We start from the raw sequence: 25,838 nt of genomic DNA, 5'->3' as shown, positions 1-25,838 counted from the left end.
GGGCCCCTTGGCAGGAAGTTGCTCCCTGTCACTGCTTTCCCTGAGTGAAGGGCAAAAGGGTCTGCCTCCGGAGCCAGGCAGGCTTCCTGGGTTTGCTTACTATGAGACCTGACCCACTGGAGGCAGGCACCTCCATTTCCTCCTCTGTAAAGTGGTAATAATAACAGCCTCTAGGACTCAGTCATTTCACGCAGGGGCCTAGACCGTGCTTTGCATATTGCACTGCTTGATGAATGTTAGCTGTTATTTACTGGACTGTGAAATGCTTCTGTTTCACTGCTGTGGGCCTTTTTTTTTTTTTTTTTTTTTTTGCGGTACGCAGGCCTCTCACTGCTGTGGCCTCTCCCGTTGCAGAGCACAGGCTCCAGACGCGCAGGCTCAGCGGCCATGGCTCACGGGCCCAGATGCTCCGCGGCATGTGGGATCCTCCCGGTCCGGGGCACGAACCTGTGTCCCCTGCATCGGCAGGCGGACTCTCAACCACTGCGCCACCAGGGAAGCCCTACTGTGGGCCTTTTTGAGGCCCTACTGTAAGCTCAGTGATGGGACCTCACCATGGAACAAGGCTAGGACAGACTTTACCTGTTAGAGGATTCTGGAAGTCACCTGGATGGAACGCCCACCACCCCAGACCCACCCGGGCCAAGAACGCCCCTGTGAGTTCTCTGTCTTTGTGCAGCCCACTCCCTAGGAGTCCCTGGGTGTGTCGTACACAAACAGATTAATAAAGGCTTAGGGACAAAAAAGGTTTCGAGTGAAATACTTGTTGATGGATGAAAAGGAAGTTTGGGCCGGCAGAGAGGCCTTTCCTTGGTGGTGAGGAGGGGCTTCCAGAGGCGAGAAGGACCCCAGAGATGGAGAGGGCTATTGTCCGGGGACACAGAGAAGGTTTCAGGGCTGAGCTGCGGCCTGGGCCGGGGTCCCCACCCAGGCAGCCCGGCCTCCCCCTGACCTCTGCGCGGGCTTCTGCTCTCCCAGCCCCAGTCCCTCTCCTCGGTAGACCCAGCCTTAGGTAGCTAGGTGCGGGGGTGGGGGGGCCGGGGGGTGTTAGGGGAGAGGGCAGAGGGAAACAGAGGGGGGAAAGGAAGCCCTGTCTGCCTCTGCCTCCCCCACCCAGAATAAGTCCGGACGGGGCCGGAGGGAAATGGCTGGGCCCCGCGCGCCTGGGGAGGTTGGAGGTGGGTGGGGTCCCGGTCCGCAAGAGTCCAGAGGGGCCGGCGACCCCAGGGAAGCCCCGCGGGGGAAACCGCGTCCCTGGGGGCGTGAGTGACCCTCGTGGGCTCCGAAGTCCTGACTCGGCCACTCACGCTCGGGCCGAGTGATCCTGGGCGGCTCCGGGCGCTCCCGGGGCTCGGGCGCCAACCCCGGGAAATGGGTAATTGCCGCCCTGCGCGGGGCTGAGGGCTCGGCGCGCGGCCGCGGGGATGGAGGGCCGAGGGCGCCGAAGGGGTTAAGGTACCTGTGCCAACGCCTACCCTCCCGGCCCCTCCTCCGGCCGCGGGGAAGAGGAAAGCCTCGGCGGGGGCGCGTCCCGGCCTCCGCCCATGCCCGCCCCCGTCCCGGTCCCCATCCAGGTCCAGGTCCCCGCCCGCCGTCCCCGAGCCGCGGTGCCCAGAGCTGCGATCCGCGCGCCCGGCTCCGCCGCCGCCCTGGACCGGGCCGCCATGTCTCTGTGGTGAGTGGGGCCGTCGGGCCGGGGGACCCGGGCTGGGGGCGCGGGGAGGCATGCCCCGCTGGGTGTCCCGGGCTGGCCTCACTTTCCCGGGCACACATGGGCTGGCACAGCGGTGGCCGGAGATGCCCGGCTGTGCGCGACGCCTGCACCGGCCGGTCGGCGACCGGGGACCGCGGGGCCCGTGCGCTCAGCCCTCCCCGGCGGCCCCTCTGCTCCCTTACGCCCGGGCACCGAGGCACGCCCATCCACTCCCGCACCCGGGGAGTTAGCGACGCAAGGTCTTGCCGGCAGCTGGGTCCCGTCCCCCATTCCGAGGGCCTCCTGCGTCCTGGGCGACCCCGGTCCTCTACCCTCAACCTCCGAGTGGCTCTCCTTCCTCCCGGGGAGCTCGTGCCTCCCGCCTGCCCACCTATCCCCTTCTCCTCTCCTCCCGTTGGGGGCTTTTTTCCCACAAATGAAGTGGGGTGGTGCAAGTGGAACCAGCCTGGAGTGGAGGGGGATGACCCCCTCTGTACTTCCTCCAGTCTGGCCTCCCGACCTGGGGTGTGGACGGCTTTGCCGAAACCCCCAGGGTGGGAAAGCCAGCCCGGAGCACTCCGCTCCCACCCCCTGGGAGGATCCGGTCTTGGGTCACATCCCTGTCCCAGCACCTGAGAGGATCCAGTCTTCCTCCAGGAAATCTTGGGACCCCATGGAAAACTGCCGTCCGTGGGGCTCAGCCTTCACTCGCCCCAGGTGCCTGCTGCCTAGTCAGCCGGTCCTGAGGCCACTCCGGGCTGCTCCACCTGGTTCCTGTCTCACCACTTCACAGTCTGTCTCTCCCATATCTCCCCTCTTGGCACTCAGGGCCATCTCCCTGCTGGGCTGGCCCTGTGAGGCTACACTTTTCTGGCCTGCCCCCCGCCCCCCTACCGGAGTCCCCAGCTCCTATGTCTCCACAGGAGAGTATATGGCAGGTGGCCTGGCCACCTCCAGAGTGTGAGCTGAGGAGAGAGGGTCCTGGGGTCCAAGGGTTCAGGGTCCAGGGACTCAGGGCCCTGGCTCTAGCTCTGCGAGCACTCCTGGAAAAGAAAAAACTGATTTCTGCTTCCGAAAGGGGTGTGGTGAGGTTAACTTGTTATGAGGGACCCTGGAGAGTGGGGATACAGCTGCGCCCTTCCCAAAGCAGCAGAGCTGGGGGACTTCACCTCTCCTAGTGCGCGTATGGGGGCAGTGGGCATGCTAGGAGATGCTCGCCCCATTTTCAGGCCTCTGTCGAGCATGAGAGCTGTTGTTTTTTGCTGGGTCACATGGATGCAGGGGGACGGGGGAGGGACAGGCTTCTTCAGGTCCCAAGTTAGAGCAGGCTCCCCAATGTCCCCCACACTTTTTGAGCAGGTGTACTCTGATGGTTCACCAGGCTTGCACAAAGCAAAGGGGGTGCCTGGGGGAGAGGTGGGGAGCAGGGCAGAGGTCATCCTCGGGGAATCACAGCACTCCCCTGACTCCATACCCACTGTGTGCTCGGCACTGCAGCTAGCACTCCAATTGCATGATATCCTCATTTCAGAAAAGAAGAAATCATGGCTCGGAGAGGTTAAGGGAGACCCACTGGACCTCTCCATTCAGCTTGTAATTAGCAGGACCAAAATCTGAATCCTAGCAGCCTGACTCCACAGTGTTTGTACTTAAGCTCTGTGCTGTGTGGCTCCCCTGGTCCTAGAGGAGGGAGGTCAGGATGAGAGAGGAAGCAGGACCCTCCTCTGACCGCTCAGGGGCCCAGGGACTTGAGTCTGTGTCCAGGGTCCACTTGCCCATCTGGGACTGCACCTCTGTAAAAGGGGACTGACTCATCCTTTCTTCTCTCCTCTGTACCATCCTCTCCCCACCTCACTACCCGCCCCCCCCCCCAAGGAAGAGAACCATCTACAAGAGTGTGTGCCTGTCGCTGGCCCTGCTTGTGGCTGTAACAGTATTCCAGCGCAGTCTGACCCCCAGCCAGTTTCTGCAGGAGCCCCTGCTACCCACCCTCGGGTTACAGAAGGCCCAGAAAGCAAGCGGACACCTGGTGAACCCTGACAGCTTCTGGAAGAACCGGGAGGATGCGGTCACCCTCACACCCATGGTTTCACGGGGGCCCCAGGCCTGGGATGTGACCACCACTAACTGCTCAGCCAATGTAAACTTGACCCACCAGCCCTGGTTCCAGGGCCTGGAGCCACACTTCCAGCAGTTTCTGTTCTATCGCCACTGCCGATACTTCCCCATGCTGCTGAACCATCCAGAGAAGTGCAGCGGCGACGTCTATCTCCTGGTAGTTGTCAAGTCCGTCATCACACAGCACGACCGCCGCGAGGCCATCCGCCAGACCTGGGGCCGCGAGCAGGAGTCGGCGGGCCGGGGCCGCGGCGCCGTGCACACCCTCTTCCTGCTGGGTACAGCCTCCAAGCAGGAGGAGAGGGCCCACTACCAGCAGCTGCTGGCCTACGAGGACCGCATCTATGGGGACATCCTGCAGTGGGACTTTCTTGACAGCTTCTTCAACCTGACCCTCAAGGAGATCCACTTCCTCAAGTGGCTTGACATCTACTGCCCCGACGTACGCTTCATCTTCAAGGGCGACGATGACGTCTTCGTCAACCCCACCAACCTGCTGGAATTTCTGGCTGACCGGCGGCCCCAGGAAGACCTGTTTGTGGGTGACGTCCTGCAGCATGCTCGGCCCATCCGCAGAAAGGATAACAAATACTACATCCCCGGGGCCCTGTACAGCCAGGCCAGCTACCCGCCGTACGCAGGCGGAGGGGGCTTCCTTATGGCCGGGGGCCTGGCCCGGCGCCTGCACCACGCTTGCGACACCCTGGAGCTTTACCCCATCGACGACGTGTTCCTGGGCATGTGCCTGGAGGTGCTGGGCGTGCGGCCCACGGCCCACGAGGGCTTCAAGACGTTTGGCATCTCGCGGAACCGCAACAGCCGCATGAACAAGGAGCCCTGCTTCTTCCGCTCCATGCTCGTCGTGCACAAGCTGTTGCCCACTGAGCTGCTTGCCATGTGGGGTCTGGTGCACGGCAACCTCACTTGCTCCCGCAAGCTCCAGGTGCTCTGACACCGGGCGGGCCGCCAGGGTAGGCTAAGGCGTGTGCCCTCGAGCCCCGGAAGGCATGAGGCTGCAAGTGCGAGGCCAGGGCACAGCCTTCGGTCTCCGCGGGGAGGCGGAGGGGTGGGCCTTACATGTCCCCAGGTGTGGTGGGGTGCAGGTAGCCGGAGCTGAGGCCCGGGAACGTTTGGAACTGCCCAGACTGGAGACAGTTCTCTGGGGAGCAAGGCCACTGGCCCCTGGCAGCCCTCCTAACCTGGGTCTGTGGCCTGGCTCCCTCTGACCCGGTGGGAGGCCCTGGTGGCCTCTGAAGGAACCCTGTGCTCAGGTACCTGGGCTAGACCTGCCCCTGGATGGGTCTGCGGCTGCCCTCTCACCTTCTCCTGTGAAATGCCTCAGTCTCCCCACGGTCCCAAGCAGCCCTTTCAGGAGAAGCTTAGCCCTGTGCAGGCACACAGGCCCTCTCACGCCCCTGGGTCTCCTGGAGACTGAGCCTCAGAAGGCCCTCAGCACACCCCCGCCCCCTGGCCTGCCTGGGGTTTGGCTGCCCAGTCTACTCCCAGTTGGCTTCACTCCTAGCTGCGTCCTGTGACGCTCCCTCCAGCTCCCGTCTGTCTGGAAGCATGACCGGCCACTCTGACTACCTCAGCGATCCTCAGAACCTCTGGATGGGCTGCAGCCCCACCTCACCCCCTGACGCAGGGCCAAAGAGCAGTGCTCCGGCCCGGGCAGTCACGGTGCTGCCCAACCAGCCCAAGCCAAGGGCCCTCCTGCAGCCCCGTGAGGCCTGGCTCCCCAGCCGGAAACCAGCCGGTTCGACCCTGGAAGTGGACATTCCTTTACTAATGTGAAGTTTTATTTATGAAGAATTTGGAGGGAGAAGGTGCCAGGCCTCGGGAGAAGGTGGTGTTCTTCCCTCCACTTCCCTCATTTCAGCAAGACACGACCTGCCTCGGCCACTCTTCTACCCACAGCCACAACCCTGCCCCGGCACCCCCGTGCCTGTCCCAGCCCCGCTCCAGAACCCTGCCCGACCTGCACGCCTGCTTCTGCAGGGCCTAAGCAGACCAGCATTCGCCCCTGTGAAGGGATGGCGTGGCCCTCGTGAGCCGCCCCACTCAGGTTCAGGGGTCCTTGGGGGTGGCTGCATAAGGATGCCACCTCGTATCAGGATCGAATCACCTGGGAAAAGATTGAGGGGTCGACTCTATTTTCTCAATAAAAGGGGACTGATTTTCTTTCTGGTGTGAAAGTTCCTGTCGCCATCTCCGTCGGAGGGCCTGTCTGGGGCCAAGGTTGCTGGAGATTTCTGAAGACACAGCTCGTAACTTGTTCTTGGCTGGTGGGTACACAAGGACCCTTTGAAGGACCTTAGAGGGAGCTGAGTGCCAGGATGAAAGCAGAGTCAAGAAAGACGCCCCCTGGGTGGGGAGCGGGGTGCAAGAGAGACCTGCCACCCGCAGAGTGTTCCCAGCGAGCGCCAGGCCAGAGACGCCCCGAGGCCGGCGCTGCAGCGAGTGGGGTTGGGTCGGGGGCATGCAGGGCCTGGTGGGCTTCCTGACGTTCCTTCAGCCAGCCTGGAGCCTTGGTAAGGTTGACAAGCGGCACTGAAACAGTGCCTGTGTGGGGTCTGGTGTGAGCGGGACCGCACTGTGCAGGGAACCTCGGCCTAAACTGCGTACTTCCAGGCTGGCAAGGGCAGCCACCAGCAGGAGAAGGGGCACTGGGGCTGTAGTGGTCAAGACAGCAGCTCCCTGCCTGCGCCCAGTGGGTCACACGCCCCGAGAGGGTCACTTACTTATTAATGCCCACGCTAGGACTCTCCTCCAGGTGAGTGAGAGGAATGGCTAGATCCTAATGTAATGCACTGTCTTAGAATGTTAAGAATTTCATGATGGCACAGCAGAGAGTTGAACTGGGCACAGGGCCCTTCTGAGGCGGAGCCTTGTGACTGTACAGGTCGCTAGCCCTGTTTGTCCATCCCTCACCCTCTGAAGCCAGGGGCTGCAGAAAGCAGGGAGAGGCTCTGGGGTCTCTGCCTACCCAGGGCTCAGTCCAGCGAAGCCAAGAGCCATGGAGGGACACCCAGGAGATGGAGGTGGAAGGGCCACTGGACCCAAGGCCCAGGTGGGGGTCCAGAGGCAGCCTTTGTGTTCAGCTGCCACCTGAAGGATGCTGGGCAGGTGGAGGGGAGACAGGTGGGTGCATGCCGAAGCAGATAGGAGCCCCTCTGCAGTGCGGGGGGCTGCGGTGGGTGAGGCTGCAGGTGTTGGAACAGGGCTGTGAGAGGGGAAGGCTGCTGGGGATCTCAGGCCTTCTGGGTTGCAGGAGGGTGTTCAGACTCGATCCTGAGAGAGAGGTACGAGGAGCGGGGCGGGGGCCCCTGGCGGCACACCCCTTCCTCTGGGCTCGCTCTTTCTCCAGCTGAGCCGCACGCACAGGGAGATCTCAGTGGGAGCAGCAAGTTTCCAGCATGGGAACTTCCTCAGGCTCTGCCCCATGGGGGACCCTTGTTCCTGACCCCATTTCAAACCTCAGGGGCCCAGGCTGGGCTGGCAGAGAGGGCTGGGAAAGGGGTGGGGCGCCCACGTTAGCACCGCAGAAGGAAGGAAGGAAGTGCGGGGAGCCCACCTGAAGGGGCTGGTGTAACAGGACCCCCAGCACAGGGCGGGGAGCACCTGCATCTTGAAGGAGGAGTGGGCGCTCGCCTGTGGTGGAAGGGGAAGGAAGGACAGTCCAGGCTGGGAACACGTGCAGCAGTCCAGAAGTGCAGAAAAGTGGGGCATCGGGTGGGCAGTGCTGGAGATGGGAGGAGCTGGGCGGGGCGTCCTGGTGTTGCACCCCACAATATCTTTCTTCAGTCTTTAGCCGAAAATGGTATTGAAGGTGGTGGCTTGGGCCATTTCGGAGAGTTTTCCTGGGTATCCTCCGTGCATATAAGAGGTATGCATGTTATTCAACTTCTGTTTGTTTTTCTCCTGTTAATGTGTCTTTTATTATAGGGAGGAGTCTCCACCAACAACCTAGAAGGGTAGAGGGAAAATTATCTTTCCTCCCTACAAAATGCTACCTCTCCCTTTTGGAGCCCACTCACTCCTAAATCGTCTGGACCCTCAAGGACATCCTTAGTCCAAAGCGTGTTCCCTGGAAAGTCTGAGCCGCCTTCTTCAGCTGCTGCCTCTCCCCCGACACGGTGACACGGCGGAACGCGGTCCCCCGCACCCCAGTCCCATGCACCCTCAGGCATTATCTTCCTGGCAGAGGCTGTAGCGGGGCGCACGCTTCAGACACAGAGTGACTCTCTTAATCACCCTCGCTAGCGCTGCCATCCTTCCCCAAAGAGAAGAAGCAAGCTAGGGGTGCTGGGTCCCGAGACTCCCAGTCGGTTACACAGTCTCCTGGGGAGCCCCACAAACGCACTCAGGTTCTCTTTGTCCCTGGGAAGCAACTTTCCAAGCCTTCCCTGACAGTAAATTTTAGTCACTCCTCAATCAGATCCTGGGGAACAGGTAGGGGTGGGGGGAGGTGGGTCTCAAACCCTTTCCTCCCCAAGGGCCCTGAGCTTCAAATGCAAGACACTTCCCCTCCTCCCCAGCCACCAGCCCTGCATTCCTAGGGGCCTTGGGAAGAGGAAGCTTTGTCAGGCCACAGAAGGTCCGGTCTGCTCTCCGCCGGGCAGTGGGTGCTCTCTTTGCCACATTTACATAACTAAAGAGACCACTCAAAGAAACCTCCCCTTAACAAAGAAAGCCTGTTCTGAGGTGACTTACTCTGTCCACCTAAGCTAAGAAGCAGGGAGGGAAGCTTCTGGAACACTGTTATATACGACGGTCAAGTGAAGAAATGGAGGCTCCCAAGAGTAGGGTCCCACAGGTATCGTGTGACAGGGCACTACTTGAACTCAGGTCTCTGCACCTAACCCTTCACCCACTAACTTCCATGTGTATTTGTGGGGTTTTGCCCCAAAGCCCCAAAAGTAGAAAAATGTGATGTCCCATGAGTGATTGGAAATTGGGTATTTTGGGTTTCGGGGAGCCCAGCAGTATTAACACTGTAAGAAGGCTGTTTTCCAGGTAGTTTTTTCAAATATTGTGAAGAAAAACTTTTCTGTTGCAGCGAAACACTATGCACTGTTTAAAGCACAGCCCCCAAGCTGTCTGCTTCTAGCCCAGTTCATGGTCTTGGAGCTATTCTGCACCTTTTTTTAAACTCACAGGAAGTGGGGGAGGGATAAATTGGGAGTTTGGGATTAACATACACACACTACTATATATAAAACAGATAAACAACAAGGACAGCACAGGGAAGTATATTCAATTTCTTGTAATAACCTATAATGGAAAAGAATCTGAAAAAGAATATATCTATATATAGACACACACACAAAACTAAATCACTTTGCTGGACACCTGAAACTAACACAACTTTGTAAATCAACTATACTTCAATTTTAGATTTTTTTAAATAAAAAATTTTAAGAAATACATTGTAAATATAATAATAAAAAAATCGCAGGAAGCGAGAGCTTCCAGCAACTTCTCTCCCCCCTATGGAAAAACCAGTTTTGCCTCCGTTTGCAATTTAATTCCTTCTCTCCATATAAATTTGTGCATTTTGACAAGTCTCCTGTGAACCAGTTATAGCATCCACTTGCCCTCTTATGAATAAAATAAATCTTTACCTCGCGTTCATTTTTATACCTGTAGGAGTTAGGAGTTTCTTTTTCTGAAAAGTATCTTTTACATTTGCTTCTATATTAAAACGAATACAGACACATTATGGAGTAGAATGCAATTTTTGCGTATATTTCTGATACAAAACTTGCATCTCGGAATAAATTTTACACCTTCCAGGTGAGCCTGGAGCTCAATCCTTTCCGGAGGGGCTCAGCCCCGCTACTCATCTGAAAAGCAACCTCCCCCCGCCCTCCCCGCCCCCGGGAGCTTTGGAAAAACGCTTGCGTCCAGGGCCCAACCCAGGCGGGTTACATCCGAACCTCGGGGGCGGGCGCTAGTCTAGGTGTTTTAAACAGTTGGCCAGGTGACTCCGGCGGGCGCCCCGGCGGGGATTACCTGACCCTGCAGAGCCGCAGGTGACCGCTCAGGAATCTCCTCGCGCTTTGCTTTTCTCTGGTGCCAAATCTAACAGGAATGCCCGGAATTCCTGCTCCCGCCCCAGGCTGGACAAAGGGTGCAGGCGTCGGAGGGCGGTCAGCCCAACCCGCGACCCAGAGGCCATCGCTGAACCACCTAGGCTTTAGTGGGGACAATCGCGCTTTGCCGTCGGAGGTGGGGGAGACAGGGGTGGATGGTGGCGGAATCCACCGGATCCCGGGGACCTGGTTAGGAGGTGAGGAGCGCGGCATCTCCCGGTGAGACCTACCTGCTGGCCCGTGACGCGGCCGTAGAGGGGCGAGGGGCGCACGGCTGCAGGCAGACCCCTCTGCGCCGGCTCCGCAGCAGCGGGCCGTGGGCGGGGCCCTGCGAAGATCCAGGGCGCGGGGCGGGGCCGGAGGGCTGGAGGCGTCCGCGGGGCCAGAGCGATGCCAGGAGAGGGCGGGGATCGCCCCCAGCCGACCACGTTGGACATCGTGACAATGAGGGGAGGGACGATTAGAGCTGTTCCGTGAAATCTGTAACTTGGAATACTTGTAGCCCAAGTTATCCGCGGTACCTCAGGCCATGTGTGCCTCAAAAATGCCGGAAATCTCCACGCCAGACTGTACAATAGGAATTGTTTCCTTGTAGTGGGATCCCAGGGGGTTTATCCTTTTCTTTTAGCTTATCTGTATAAAGAAGGCTTTCTACCCTGAGCGTTTATCACTTAGTTGAGGGGTAAAGTTTAGGAGATACACGTAGGCCAATATTCGGACAGACACGGTGGCCTTGGAGGGAGGGAGATGGCTTTGAGGCCCTCAGGGCCACCTCGAGGAATGATTCTTGTTTTACTCACCAAGCATGAGTGCAGCCTCTTGACAGAAATCGCCTTGGCCCGCCCACCCTCAGAGGCCTTCTGAGGTCAGAAGGAAGGCCTTAGATACCTGGCAACAGCTTGCTGTCCTTGTAATTGTTTACTAGCTAAGCCCTCCTCGACAACTGATACAATAATCCGTATGCTATAAAAGCTGACGTATAGCCAGCCTTACTTAGGATAAGTTTGATTGCAAATGACATAAAATTCAGCTCAAGCTGGTTGAAACTTCATTTTTTTTTTTTAATTTATTTATTTGGCTGCGTCGGGCCTTGGTTGCGGCACGCGGGATCCTCATTGCTGCGTGTGGGATCTTCCTTGTGGCATGTGGGACCTTTTCAGTTGCGGCATGCATATGGGATCTAGTTCCCTGACCAGGGATCGAACCCAGACCTCCTGCATTGTGAGTGTGGAGGCTTAGCCACCGGACCACCAGGGAAGTCTCACGCTGGTTGAAACTTTAAAAGCAATTTGCTGGCTCACATGAGTGAAAGGCCAAGGGCAGCCACCTTCAGGGTTGGTCTGATCCAGCTGCTCATCCAGGATAAAGGCACAGGGCAGCCTCCCCACTTGCCAGATCTGCACTCAGGTTGCAAAAGCTGCATGTTGACCACCATACTGAACCCATGCAAATGGTCTGGAAAACTTTGAGGCAGGTCTGGAAACAGCTGACCATCCACCATTGCCACCTGCAGTTAGCTGAAACCAGCTGCTGGTTGAAAGGTCAGACTCAAATCAGGCAGCCCAGCACATCCAGACCTAGTCAAACATTTCTTACTAGATTTGTTTTATGTAATTTGAACCTATGTTCTTTGGCACTTAATAGAGAGTTACTGATAAAAATGTGTCTTTTATAATGAAGACTTGTGAGCCATTGTGAACCACAGTACACTCAGCATCCCCCAGTGACGTCCTACCTGCTCCCAGGAACCTTCATGTTTGATGAGGTAGCACTCTTATAACTACAGTGCATTGTATGTCACAGCTGACCTTAAAATAGGGAGATTATCTGGGTGAGCCCGATCTAATCCCATGAACCCTTAGAAGCAGAAAGCTTTCTCTTGCCAGCAGGAGAAATTGGAGAGATTCAAAGCAGGAAAAGGATTCCACATACAATAGCTGACTTGGAGATGGAGGTGGCCAAGTGACAAAGTGTGAGGGCAGCTTCTAGAAGCTGAGAGCAGGCCTTGGTTGGCAGCCAGCAAGGAAGTGGGACTGAATCAAAGATTCATATCAAACTCTGTACCAGGCTCAGCACGTACGTCCTTTCTGCACAAGAAAATTTTACCACAGAAATTACCCACAAAAGTAAACCAAATGACAAGAACAATGACAACAATCCTAGCCTCTTTCTTAAATAACTGTGCGCCAAAGAGAAAATAAAAGCTATAAAGGCAGATTGTTTTGAAATCAGGGCTACCACATAATTATGTTTATGAAGATAACACCAATTTATGTCATTATGACTTCAAAGGTGTTAGGCCTTGGCCCTAAAGCAGTTGAACACTGTGAAATTTAATAACTTTAAATGCATTCATTATCTACGAAAAAAATAATACAAATAATTGAACTAATATTTCAACTCAAAATTTCAGGGAAAGAACTTTAAAACAGACTAAAGCTGGAGTTCCCTGGTGGCCTGTTGGTTAGAATTCGGAGCTCTCACTGCTGTGGCCCAGGTTCAATCCCTGGTGGGGAACATCCCACAAGCCACATGGTGTGGCCAAAAAATATTTTTTTAATGAAAAATAAATAAACAGACTAAAGCAAAGCCAGAAAATGGAAACAATAGAGACACAATAAAAATGAAAGTTGGGCTTCCCTGGTGGCGCAGTGGTTGAGAGTCCGCCTGCCGATGCAGGGGACACGGGTTCGTGCCCCGGTCTGGGTAGATCCCACATGCCGCGGAGCGGCTGGGCCCATGAGCCATGACCGCTGAGCCTGCACGTCCGGAGCCTGTGCTCTGCAACGGGAGAGGCCACAACAGTGAGAGCCCCGCGTACCGCAAAAAAAGAAAGTTGAATTTAATGATTTTGAAAGCAGTAGAATTGATTAAATAAATCCAAAAGTTGTTCCTTAAGAAAAAAAATTGACGAATCAAGACCACCATGAGATATCACCTCTCACCTGTCAGAATGGCTGTTACCAAAAAAACAACAAATAGCAAGTGTTGGTGAGGATGTAGAGAAGAGGCAACACTTGTGCACTGTTGGTGGGAATGTAAACTGATGCAGCCATCATGAAAAGCAGTATGGAGGGTCCTCAAAAATTAAAAATAGAGCTACCATATGTCCAGCAATCCCACTTGTGGGTATGCAGACCATTTTGCTGTTCCTCAGAAACCATTTGATCCAACAAATTTACTTCTAGGAATACACCGAAAAGAATTCAAAGCAGGGACTCAAACAGATATTTGTTCATCAGTGTTCATAGCAGCATTATTCACGATAGCCAAAAGGTGGAGATAGCCCAGATGTCCATCAAGATGAATGGATAAACAAAATGTGGTATATGTCCAATGGAATAATATTCAGCCATAAAAAGGAATGAACTTGCAGGACTTCCCTGGCGGTCCAGTGGTTAAGACTCCATGCTTCCATTGCAGGGGGCACGGGTTTGATCCCTGGTTGGGGAACTAAGATCCCACATGCCGCACGGCATGGCCCAAAAAAGAAAAACAAAAAAAGGAATGAACTTGCTACAGAATAGTACATGCTACAACATGGAAGAAACTTGAAGACATTATGCTAGGTGAAATAAATCAGACACAGAAAAGACAAATATTGTATGAGTCCACTTATATGAGGTCCCTAGACTAGTCAAACTCATAGAGGCAGCAGAATAGAGGTTACCAGGGGATGCGGGGAGGGAAGGGTTTGTGTTTAATGGGTGCAGAATTTGTGTGTTGGGGATGATGAAAAAGTCCTGGAGGTGGGTAGTGATGATGGTTGCACAACATTGTCTTTGTACTTAATGCCGGTAAAGTGTACACTTTAAAAAGGTTGAAATGGTACATTTTACGTAATGCATATTTTACCACAATAATAGATGAACAGTAGATAATTTTTTTTTTTTTTTGGCTACTTTGGGTCTTCCGTGCCGCGCGCAGGCTTTCTCTAGTTACGGCGAGCGGGGGCTACTCTTTGTTGCAGGGCACGGGCTTCTTATTGCAGTGGCTTCTCTTGTTGCGGAGCACGGGCTCTAGGCGCGCGGGTTTCAGTAGTTGCAGCGCCTGGGCTAAGTAGTTGTGGCTCGCGGGCTCTAGAGCGCAGGCTCGGCAGCTGGGGTGCACGGGTTTATTTGCTCCATGGCATGTGAGATCATCGTAACATAACATCATCTCTATCCCCTTGTATATCTCCTCTGAATTTCCAGAATCCCTTTCCAGTATGTTCTAGGCTGAATTCTGCCTATGAGGGGCACCCTCACCAGATTCAGAAGGCTGAAGGAAGTAGAAGCCATTCCTCTTGAGAAGCAGCTATGGGTAAGCAGCAAAAATCATCGCTGGTGTCTTTCCTTAGCTTCTGGGGTCCCCCTTGCAAGACCCCCACTTCAGTGCTGTGGGCAGCTGAGACCCTTAGTGAAAGCTTCCAGCAGCTCCAGGTGTCCTCCTGGGGAACCCCTGCTTTGGTCCTGCTGGCACCTGGGATCATTGGTGGCACGTTCCCTGCCATCCCCTCACTTCCAGTGGCTTCCTGTCCTTTCCTCCCCCAACCCCTCCAATGCTTCTGCAAGTCTCCATTTCCCTGTATTAATCCCTCTCTACTTGAAATACCTGGAGTGGCTTCTGTTTTCCTGATTAAACCTTGAATGATACAAACAGTACAGCTTGCATATCCTTGTCTGTGCTCATGAACCCGTGAGCCACTCTAACTGTAGCATAAATTCCTGCAAGTGAAATTTCCAGGTCAATTTAAATTTTGATATTGTATTATTCAGCTAGTGTTGCCATAACAAAGTACCAAATGGGACTTCCCTGGTGGTCCAGTGGTAAAAAATCCACCTTCCAGTGCAGGGGACGCAGGTTCGATCCCTGGTCAGGGAACTAAGATCCCACATTCCGCAGGGCAACTGAGCCATGCACTCTAGACCCTGCGTGCCTCAGCTAGAGAGCCCGCGTGCCGCAACAAAAGATCCTGCATGCTGCAGGGAAGATCCCAAGTGCCGCAGCTAAGACCCGACGCAGCCACATTAATTAATTAATTAATTAATCAACGTTAAAAAAAAAAAGTGAAGTACCACAGACTGAGTGACTTGAACAACAGAAATTTATTTCCTCACAGTCTGGAGGCCCATAGTCTGAGATCACGGTGTCAGCAGGGCTGGTTTCTTCTAAGGCTTCACAGGTGTGTCCAAATTTCCTCTTCTTATAGGACACCAGTCATAGTGGAGTAGAGCCCACCTTAATGACCTCATTTTAATTTTATTATCTCCGTAAAGACCCCATCTTCCAATACATTCATGTTCTAAAGTACTGGGAGTTATGATTTCAACATATGAACTGGGGCAGGGGATGCACAACTCGGCCCATAACAGATAGCGGCTAACAACTAGCTCTCTCCCCAGAGATTTACCAAACTACACTCCCTACAGCAACGCACAAGTGAGCCCCGTCCCCACACACCTGCTGACAGAATGTTAGCAAACTTGGTGATCTGTGCCAATCTAATAGGTAGGAAAGGTACAGAGTGTTGTTTTAACTTGCATTTCTCTTACTCTGAGCGAGGTTAACAGCTGTTTCCTGAGTTTATGACTCATTTGTATTTCCTTTTCTGAGAATGGTTTGTTCTCAAACTTTGTCCATCTTCCTATTGGTGTATTTGTCTTTCTCTTATTGATCTGTAGAAGGGCTTCATTAAAGCCATTTATCCAATATGCTGTGCAAATATTTATCTTTCAATTTTGTTCATAATTTTTCTACAATGCAATGATATTTTATTTTTATGTAAATTACCCATCTTTTCTTTTATGGCTTCTGGGTTCTATGTCATTCTCAGAAAGTCCTTTCCAACTCTGAAGTTATAAAACAAATTTTCCCATAGTACTTTATTTCATTTTATTTTTTATTTTTTGGCCACGCGGTATGCAGGATAGTTCCCTGACCAGGGATCCAACCTGTGCCCCCTGCCGTGGAAGCGCAGAGTCTTAACCACTGGACCGCCAGCGAAGTCCCTCTTCTAGTTCTTTACTATTTCACTTTTCACATCAATACCTTTGATCCACCTGGAACTTATTTTAACGTAAGCCACGAGGAACAGTGTTTTCTCTCTGCAGGTATTTATCCAGCTGCCCCGACATCATTCCGCCTTTCCTGCACCAACCTGAAGTGCTCTATTTATTATCTACGGAGTTCTCCTGTGCACTTGGGTCCCTGCCTTTTAGTGCACAAGGAAATGCAAGGACTCATGGGGGAGCGCCTCCTGCTTAAAATGGAAGGCCCACCCTCCCTCCTCAAAAATCATCACTGGTGTCTTTCCTTAGCTTCTGGGGTCCCCCTTGCAAGAGGGTGCAGCCCCTGCACCCCTCTGAGAGCCCACCTTCCCAAGCCCCTCAGGAACACTCTCTTCTGTGGTCAACATCTAAGTGTTGCTTCCCTACCCCCTCTCAGTGGTTGTCCAAATGGACTCAAGTCTCTCACACATTAAAAACAACTAAAAACAAAAACCCTCCTTCAATTCTGTGATCCTCTTCAGCTACTGCTGTCTTTACTCTGGCCCTCAGACCCCGGGTCTCTGAGAGCATCAGCCACTTACCGTCTCTCATTCCCATCTCCTGTTCACTCCTCAATCCACTGAATCAGCTTCCACCCCCATCAGCATAGCGTCGAGAGGGAAGCGAAACTCTGGGCCATGCTCGGTCCTCTGCTCTGTCCTCCCAATTCTGAACCACCACAGGCTCAGTCCACATGGAGCAGGATTCTGACTAGACAGGACGTGGCTCGGGATATCCACGTCCACATAGAGCCCAGGACAGGGAGGCTGAGGGCAGGAGGTTTGGGAGGTAGCCACCTGTCACCCTTTCACAAGTGACCAGTCGGCAGTCTGGGTCTCTCCACAGATGCTGCAGTTTGCTTGAAGCTCCTGAAGAACCAGTGGGGTCTGCAGGAGAAGTGCCCGGTGGTTGCTGGGAGGGTGGCATACAGCACTTCCCATCGGTGGACCGGGCCCTGGGTCCAGCCACCTGCATCAGCGTTTTCCCCATTGCCAGTTTGCAGCCTGGAGAAGACTTGTGGGGTCGCTTACAAAGCGGAATGTGCTTCTGAAGTCAGAATTGGGATGATCGCCCAACTGAGGGGCAGAGGGCTGAGGTCAGGAGCTGTGTACTAAGGAATTGGGCCTCCCCCAAGAGAAAGATCTGGCCTTGGTCCCTTTGTCCTGGCTCCTGGGAGGGAACTTCCAAGCCCTTGGAATCTCCCAAGTAACAGGAGATTATTTGTTATTCATGGTGGACCCCTGGACCACACCAGATATTTTATTCTAAGAAAGTGACTTATCATGTGATATCAGCTCATCCTCCAGGGATAGGAGGTGGGTTGGAGACTATGTGGGCCCTGATTCATTCTTCGTAATGAAACCCCCATACAAATGAAATGGAAACAGGACCCTGTGGTCCTTGCCCCCCATGTCCTCTGCCTGCCTTTTGCCTGTGGAAAAACTTTAGCCAAAGAACAATTTTAATCAGAGAAGTGAGAACATGCAGAAACAAAGGAAAACAGTCAAAGGAGACCAAATAATAATAGTTTGGTCATTAAACAAAGTCAAGGACGTTTAGTTCCTCCTCAGGGGCTATAGATACTATTCTGGGCCGTATCCTGCGAGCTGTGTTATAGATACTGAAAGCCCCACCAGGTGGAAGAAGTTAACTACGTGATGACCAGACTGTAGCCACGACATAAGCTGCCACAATTCCGAGAACAGGCCTCAAGGCGATGGGAACAAACCGACCCTGGAAATGGAGATTAATTGTACTTAAAACAATCAAGATGACGCTTATCAGACCACCGATGGCCAATTTCAAGATGACGGTCAGAGCTGACTGTGCTGTTTCTGCATGTAGCCCCCAGCCTCCGTCTATAAAAGCTCTTGCCCCCTGATTGTCAGTGGGGGAGTCGGCCTTTGGACGGGAGTCCACCCTCCCCTCCAGTTGCCGACATCCAAAAGAAAGCAAAATTTCTTTTCCACCAACCTGGCCTCTTTATTGGCTTTTGAGCGGCGAGCAGCCGGGCCCCACTTTCGGTTACACAAACGCTGGACACGGAAGCTGAGTGAGCTTTCCAGGTTGGCAAGCCTCTGTGCATTCTCACGCATCATGGCTGGGAGGGGTGATGCCACGCATGGCTCCACAGGGACAGGATGGGCAAAGCTCACGTTTGGACGCCCCCCAGACTCCACCTTATGCTTCTCTCCGTACGACTGGTTCTAATTTGTATGCCTCCCTGTAATAAATGTGGCTGTGAGTATAATAGTTTTCAGCGAGTTCTGTGAGTCATTCCAGCAAATGATCAAACCTGAGGGTGGTTGCGAGGACCCTGAAATTTGTAGCCCCTAGATCTAAAGTAAAGGTGGTCCTGAGACCCCTGAACTTGCAGCTGGTGCCTGCAGTCAGGGCAGTCTTGTGGGGACTGTTCCCTCAGATAGGCCGGTTGGCCGAACTTGTTGCAGCTAGCGTGAGAAGTCTTGGGCAGACGTGGCAGTCTGGAGGGCTCTGCCCTTAACCTAGCAGCTTGGCTACCTCCCAGGCAGGGCTGTTCTGTTCCTACATTTTCCCAGTGGGGCCGCTACAAGTGGCCAACAGGCTATCTGACCTTCTCTGTGGCCAGGACCCTGCCCCTAGACTCACAATCCCTGTTGTCTTAGAGCAGTTGTAAGTGTAGGGCTGGAATCTTTTACTTTTTGTCTTCGCTTTGCCTGATCAAGTGAGCTTGACACAGGGGATGAGACTGAGGGAAAGACTCGGGGTCGGGGGTTCCTGAGCCCCTTGAAGTTGCTTGCAAGATTCTATGGTTATGGACCTACCATATAGCACAGGGAACTCTGCTCAATATTCTGTAATGACCTAAATGGGAAAAGAATTTGAAAAAGAATGGTTACATGTATACGTATAACTGGATCACTTTGCTGTACACCTGAAACTAACATAACATTGTTAATCAACAATATAAAAAAGTCCAATATAAAATTTCAAAAAATATTCTATGTGTATGGATCTGTGGATTTTTCTGGAGAGGATCCATGGCTTTCCTCAGATTCTCAAAGCAACACTGCAGGTGCCAAGACATGAAGCGCATACAGATCCATCTGAGATTCACCCTGGGCTCATGGGCAGGTGTCAAGATGCTAACAAAACACCAAGAGGCTCCAGGAAAGAGATTAGAGGAGGCCTTTGAAGACAAATATGTCCGCTTGGGGTAAAGTCATATCCAAAGATTTCATCTGATAATTCCTGAGCCATGTGTCTTGGGATGTGCATAGTTGTGATGTTGGAAAGAGTGTGAAAATGCAGTCTCACGCAGCAGGAAGGGCAGAGTTGATCCCAGTTGGGTGACAGCTTTTCCGCAGGCTGGAGCCGGAGATGGAACAATGGGTTCTAGGAAAAATGTGAGGATCTCCCACCTCACACTTGGGACTGGGGGCTGATCGTTCAGGAATGGAACGTCACAGAGCCAGGGCCAAAAGCAGGGCCGCATCCTTACCCAAGAGTGGAGGTGTTAAGACAAAGGTTCTGGCAAAGCTGAAATCTGAGAGTGGGCAAGATAAGGTGGGGTCAGCTCAGCCTGGAAAAAGCATTGTGCAGGTCAGTCTAGTTACCCTGCGAAGCTCAGTTCTCAGTTACAAAATGGGCACGAGACCCACAATAGAGGGCGCTATCGTGCGGTCCGTGGATCCGTGCGTAAGGGAGTGCCAGCCACTGGAGGTGAATTCAGGCCCAGCCAAGAAGGACCAAGGTCCAGCCCCACAGCCTGAAGATGCCAGAAGCAAGTCCTCATGTCCCCAGGACCTTAAGCTGAAGGGCACGGTGGCCTGGACAGGATGGATTACCAGCCCCCCTTTGTAAGGAGCCTGTCCAGGCAGACCGATCTCACTTTCTAGGATGGTAGAGTGGGCCTGTGTGCACAGACAGGCAGCCAAAGGATCCTCCCAGGTCCAATGAACCAGGGCTTATTGGTTAATTTAACAAAAAGACAAAAGGTGAGCTTGTCCATACAGAAGGAGGTTTAAAGCCACAGATAGAACAACAGATGAGTCAAGACAAATGGCGTCTGGGGATTCCCTGGTGGTCCAGTGGTTAGGACTCTGTGGTTCCATTGCAGGGGGGCATGGGTTCGATCCCTGGTCGGGGAACTAAGGTCCTGCAAGCCGTGCAGTGCAGCCAAATAAATAAATAAACGAAATAAAGCCAAATGGTGTACAACCCCTGGTGACACCAGTTTTATCTTCTCTTTTCTTCCCCCCCCACCTCTAAACTAGGCTGCATCCTGAATTCTAGTTTTCTCCAATATTTGGCTACCACTCTTCCAACTCACGTCTCCAGTTTTTCTCCCACTTTTGACTTGGCATCATCAAGAAAGACAGCTGCCCTTTTCCTGAAGCCCCACCAAGTCAACCTGAGAAATCTGACATCCACCTGAGACAGCTGACAATTGCCCCCTCGTTAGACCATCCTCATCCTCATGCCTGTTGCTGTGGAAACGACTCAGAAGGTTAACCTGAACGCAGCATCAGAGACATTTCAAACTGCCCAGGATGCTTTGACCCTGACATCTAGAAATCTTTCCGAGTGGCAGCACTCAGGACTCAAACCCCAGGTTGATCATGTGCTCCAACCATGAACCTTTGTTTATTTATTTTTATTTTTATTTTTTATTTTTTTGCGGTATATGGGCCTCTCACTGTTGTGGCCTCTCCCGTTGCGGAGCACAGGCTCAGCGGCCATGGCTCACGGGCCCAGCCACTCCGCGGCACGTGGGATCTTCCTGGACCAGGGCACGAACCCATGTCCCCTGCATCGGCAGGCGGACTCTCAACCACTGCGCCACCAGGGAAGCCCAACCATAAACCTTTGTTTTGCTTTAAGGAGAGACTGGTTTCATGAGATGGAGCCATCTACCAATTCAGCTTCTGGGCCTTGAAACTTCGTACAAGAAGTTTTAAAGGCGGGACTGTAGAGGAACAAAATTTGCCACCCCAAAATGTCTCTTGAGCATGCGGATTATTTCGCATCAAAACCATCAAGATGCCGTTGTATCTTCTGAGGGAGGGACCTTGGAACTGCTCCAGCCAAACTCCCCTCCTTGCAGGCCCCTCCTCCTCAGCACTGGAGGCAACCACTGTTTTCCGTATGCGATGGCCCAGCCTTGGGGACAACCACCCCTTGAAGAAGAACTGCAGGCGGCATGCTGGGTGGGGCCGAAGCAGCAAAGCACTCGGGACTCCTCCTCTGGCCTCTTTAGCGTCTATGGGACCCTCTCTGCCTTCGGCCCACACCACCTGACTGCCACGGTCGTGTGGTCCTTCTCCATGAGCCTCAGTTCAGATGTGGTCTTAACCTGGGGGCCATGAGTTCAGGGGAGCCACAAACTGGGATGGGAACAAAACCCGCATCTTCATTTTCACCGAGCCTTAAGTTTCCTTTAATTGTAAAAGTGGGCAACAAACCACAGTTATCTTAGCGGTTCTGTGACTGTCACTCTATCAGTGAGGGTTTTAAGCAGAGAAACAATCAGTAGAAGGTACAGTTAATTCTCATTCTTTGCGGTAGTTATGTTCTATAAAATTGCTGCAAACACTGAATTAGTAAACACTGAAACATTGCTCCTGGGGGAAATTTCATCAACCGATCAATATACAACCTTGCTTATGTGTGTTTCTGTTTAAAGACACCTAATTTCATATATATGTTGATTCGTTAACATTGAACTCAGAGCCAACATCGCTATAACTCAGCTGTGAACGAAGCTCATGTAACACACATATTTTCTCCTTTAGGTTCATGATACACAGCTTAGGACACTAGACAGCACTTCAGCGCTATGCATGGGGGCCATTTCAAACAGCAAAATCACCAACAAGAAGGACAAAAATGCTAAAACCATGGCACTAAATGTACTGTCAAAAGGACCCTTGCTTGCAGTGTGAGAGCTGAACCAAGAAGGCAGGTCGCCTCACTCGACCTCCGCTAGGAACACGCATGCTGGATGCCTCACAATTTTTGCCTCTCTGTACGTGTCCTGGATGACCGTGGGAACAACCTCGTATGGCCACAAAAGCACCATGAGTATGGATTTGGGGGTTACAAATAAACTTTAGTGAGTGGTTGAATTTGCAAATACAAAATCCAAAAATAATGAGGATCACCTGTATATATTAAGAGATTTATTGTATTGTGAGGAATTGGCTTTCAGGATTATGGGGGTGGGCTCATCCGAAATCCACAGGGCAGGCTGTCGGGAAGGGCAGACCGGAGCTCTCGGACAGGAGCAGACATACACGAGCAGAATTTCTCTGGGGAATCTTCCACTCTGCTCTTAAAGTCTTTCAACTGTCTGAATTAGGCCCATCCAAATTATCTAGGATAATCTCCTTTACTTGAAGTCAACTGCCTATGGTCTTTCAGCCCATCTACAAAGCATCTTCCCTGCAACACCCAGTTTAGTGTTTGACTGAAGAACCAGGGACGGTAGCCTAGGCAGGCTGACACATCAGAAGACCATCAAAGTCACCGAAAGAAGTCACGTTACAGGAGTGATACTGAAGTATGATAAAGACAATGTATTATCCGGTTTCGCTTTTAATAGCGAGCATGACAGAACACAAAAGCCACAGTGTTTTCTGTACTGAAAAATTCTTGTGAATGGAAGGATGAACCAGCAAAATGGAAATGTCATGGGATGTCTATCCCTTCTGAAAATGCATTTAAAGATGTTGGGGTGGGGGGTAAGGGTGTTGTGTAAGGAAAGCTCAATTCAAAGAAGCTGGAACCAGGGAGAGCAGCTGGGTGCTGTGTGACCACCTAGAGGGGTGGGATAGGGAGGGTGGGATAGGGAGGGTGGGAGGGAGATGCAAGAGGGAGGGGATATGGGGATGTATGTATATCTATAGCTGATTCACTTTGTTATACAGCAGAAACTAAAAAAAAAAAAAAAAAAGCTGGAACACTTCCAGCACTTGGATGTGCTATTTCACAATAAGCTTTTATTGGAGCATCCTCCAAAATTGCTCACCAGTCGCCCAGAGAAAAGTCTCCCACGCTGTCGGGGGGACATGTTACAGTGCCATGGCACATGCACAGAGATTATCCAACTGCTTTTTGGATTGGACCAGAAGAAAACACTGGAAGCAGTTTCCTTGTCACATGGTGTGATATGTTCTAGAATAGATGACATTTCTTTTAACATTTTGAAGCAGGTCGCTGGGGAAACAGCAGCTTCACTCTCCTCACTGTGGGCGTGCTGGTGCTACCAAAGAATTCTTACTTTCCGAGTGGCTTTTGCAAACTACAAAGGCTGTGGACATTTTGAAAGCAGTAAAAAGTATCTTTGCCAAATAAAACTTTGCCTGGGAAGAAAAGCTTCATTCTCTATCCAGATGGACCTCCTGCAAATCTGATTTTGCAAACTTAGTGATAAAACTCTCCATGTTGTCATCACTCAACGCACGGGCAATAAAGACTTTTGTGACATCTCTGAAAGATGTTTTGTCAACTTTCATAAAAGTCCTCAACTTCATCAGAAGCAGGTCTCTCAATGACTGCATTTGCAAGCAGCTTGTCAGGAAATGGGAACACAGTCCGTGAAGTGCTTCTCATTGGCTTTCAAAGGACAAGTGCTCTGTTCAGACTAACAGCAGAAGTCTTATTATTTTCTGAAAGAAAAAGAAAGGCCACTTCTGGAAACACTTTGAAGGAAAAAATTTTATCCTCGGGTTGGCTTACTTGGTAGGTATTTTTAACTGTAACAAGAGATGTCTTCCTCTTCGAGGTCCCGGAGTCACCATTTATGCTGCTCCTAAAAAATTTACAAACTGGGACAATAAGGAAGGAGAATATAGTACCAATGACATCTTTGCAAATGATCCCGGGCTGGGGACGTGCTCTCTTAGGACAGAGAGCAGACACAAAATGCTCTAACAATCTCTTTGCAAAGAGAAATTTGCCAACACCTGGCAACATTTCATAACTCTTTCAAAAGTTATTTCAGTCTTTAGGGAATCAAAATTGAACCATGAATCCACAATTCTTTTCTTCCTGAGATAATGTGTTCCTGAATTTTGACCTAGCTAAAGATGAACTCATTTTTCTTAGGACAAAAATACTTATGACGAGGAGAGCTTAACTAAAAAAGCCTTGAAGAATTCTGGTATTCTTTGGGAAAAGCCTGTCTTCTCCTAGTAAAGCAAGCCCTAGAAGCTTAGATATAGATCTTTGCAAGTCAAGATTTTCAGGACTTATAACATTGAAAAGGAAAACAAATCAACCAGATGTACAAGCACTTGCTGCTTCACCTTGCACTTCTATGTTATGCAGAGGGCATCATTCCTTAAACCTCACGAACCAACCTCTGTTAGCTTTCATACTTTTCTTTCACAGCTACCTCACCTCCCTCAGCCTTCATAGAATTGAAGAGAGTTGGGGCCTTGACCTGGATTAGGCTTTGGTTTAAGGGAATGTTGTGGCTGGTTTGGTCTTCTATCCAGACCACTGAAACTTTCTCCACATCAGCAATAAGGCTGTTTCACTTTCTTATCATTCATGTGTTGATGAGCAGCACTTTTAGTTTCCTTCATGAACTTTTCTTCTACATTCACAACTTGTGGTGCCAGAGGCCTACCTTTCAGCCTGTCTCAGCTTTCGATGTGTCTTTCTCGCTGAGCTTAATCATTTCTAGCTTTTGATTTAAATTAAGGGACATGTGACTCTTCCTTTCACTTGAACACTTAGATGTCATTGTAGGGTTATTAATTGGCCTAATTTCAATATTGTGTCTCAGGGAATAGGGAGGCCCAAGGAGAGGGAGAGAGACGGAGGAACGGCCGGTAGGGGGAGCAGGCAGAACACACACCTTGATTGATGAAGTTTTCAGTCCTATGTGGGTGTGGTTCGTTGTGCCTCAAAACAATTACAGTAGTAACATCAAAGATCACTGATCACACTCCTCGCTTCCGCTGCAGGGGGCTCGGGTTCCATCTCTGGCTGGGGAACTAAGACCCCGCATGCCTCACGGTGTGGCCGAAAAAATAAAAAAGGCAAAGATCACTGATCACAGGTCACCACCACAAAAATAATAATCATGAGAAAGTTGGAAATATTGCTAGAATTACCATTGAAAAGTTTGAAATATTTCAAGAATATGACACAGAGACACGAAGTAAGCAAATGCTGTTGGAAAAATGACGTGAATAGACTTGCTTGACACAGGTTGCCACAAAACTTCAATTTATAAAAGATGCAATACCTGCAAAGCACAAGTCAAAGCGCAGTAAAATAAGGTGTGCCTAGGGAGTTCCCTGGTGGCCTAGTGGTTAGGATTCCGGGCTTTCACTGCCGTGGCCCGGGTTCCATCCCTGGTTGGGAAACTGAGATCCCACAAGCCGGGTGGCATGGCCCAAAAAAACAAAAAGGAAACAAGATGTGCCTATACCATTTACATTCTACCAGCAATATATGAGTTCTAGCTCTGTATCCTTGACCACTTTTGGCATTGTCAGCAGTTTTAACTTTAGCCACGGTGGTGGGTATGTAGTAGTATCTCATAGCAGTTTTTTGTTTTTTTTTTCATTGCAGTTTTAATTTGTATTTCTCTGATGACGAATCATGTTGAGCACGTTTTTATGTGCTTTTTTCCTAACCAGATATCTTCTTTTTTAAAGTGTCTGTTCAAGACTTTAGTCTCTTTATTGGGTTGTCTTTTTATTATGGATCTTTAATCCTTTATTATTTTGAAAATACATATGTATTGTGAACTACATATGTATCAGAAATACATATGTATTGTGAATATTATCAGAAATACATATATATTGTGGACATTTTCTCCTAATCCATGGCTTGTCTTTTCATTTTCTTAACAGTGTCTTCTGATGAGCAGACATTTTAATTTTGACGAAGTCCAATTTATCA

General features: G+C 51.5%; 1 protein-coding gene across 1 annotated transcript; it reads left to right on the top strand.

Moving 5' to 3' along the window:
- Positions 1 to 471: 471 nt before the first annotated feature.
- On the top strand, positions 472 to 5,964 carry B3GNT7 (UDP-GlcNAc:betaGal beta-1,3-N-acetylglucosaminyltransferase 7). Its single transcript, XM_029224459.1, has 3 exons — positions 472 to 656; positions 1,575 to 1,675; positions 3,569 to 5,964. The coding sequence occupies exons 1-3, from the start codon at positions 543 to 545 to the stop codon at positions 4,761 to 4,763; spliced, it is 1,410 nt and encodes a 469-aa protein (XP_029080292.1). The 5' UTR covers positions 472 to 542; the 3' UTR covers positions 4,764 to 5,964.
- The last annotated feature ends 19,874 nt before the right edge of the window (positions 5,965 to 25,838 follow it).

The sequence above is a fragment of the Monodon monoceros genome, unplaced genomic scaffold, assembly GCF_005190385.1.
Source record: "Monodon monoceros isolate NGI ecotype Baffin Bay Population unplaced genomic scaffold, NGI_Narwhal_1 Super_Scaffold_16, whole genome shotgun sequence".
Taxonomy (NCBI): domain Eukaryota; kingdom Metazoa; phylum Chordata; class Mammalia; order Artiodactyla; family Monodontidae; genus Monodon; species Monodon monoceros.
This window is presented reverse-complemented; position numbering and strand designations above follow the sequence as displayed.

Bases quoted from the DNA above. Each gene is read 5' to 3' on its own strand.
- B3GNT7 (XM_029224459.1), top strand. From the start codon at position 543: ATGGGACCTCACCATGGAACAAGGCTAGGACAGACTTTACCTGTTAGA. The intron at 657-1,574 runs GTGAGTTCTCTG...GTCCCCATCCAG, and splicing joins CCCGGGCCAAGAACGCCCCT to GTCCAGGTCCCCGCCCGCCG. The intron at 1,676-3,568 runs GTGAGTGGGGCC...CCCCCCCCCAAG, and splicing joins CGGGCCGCCATGTCTCTGTG to GAAGAGAACCATCTACAAGA.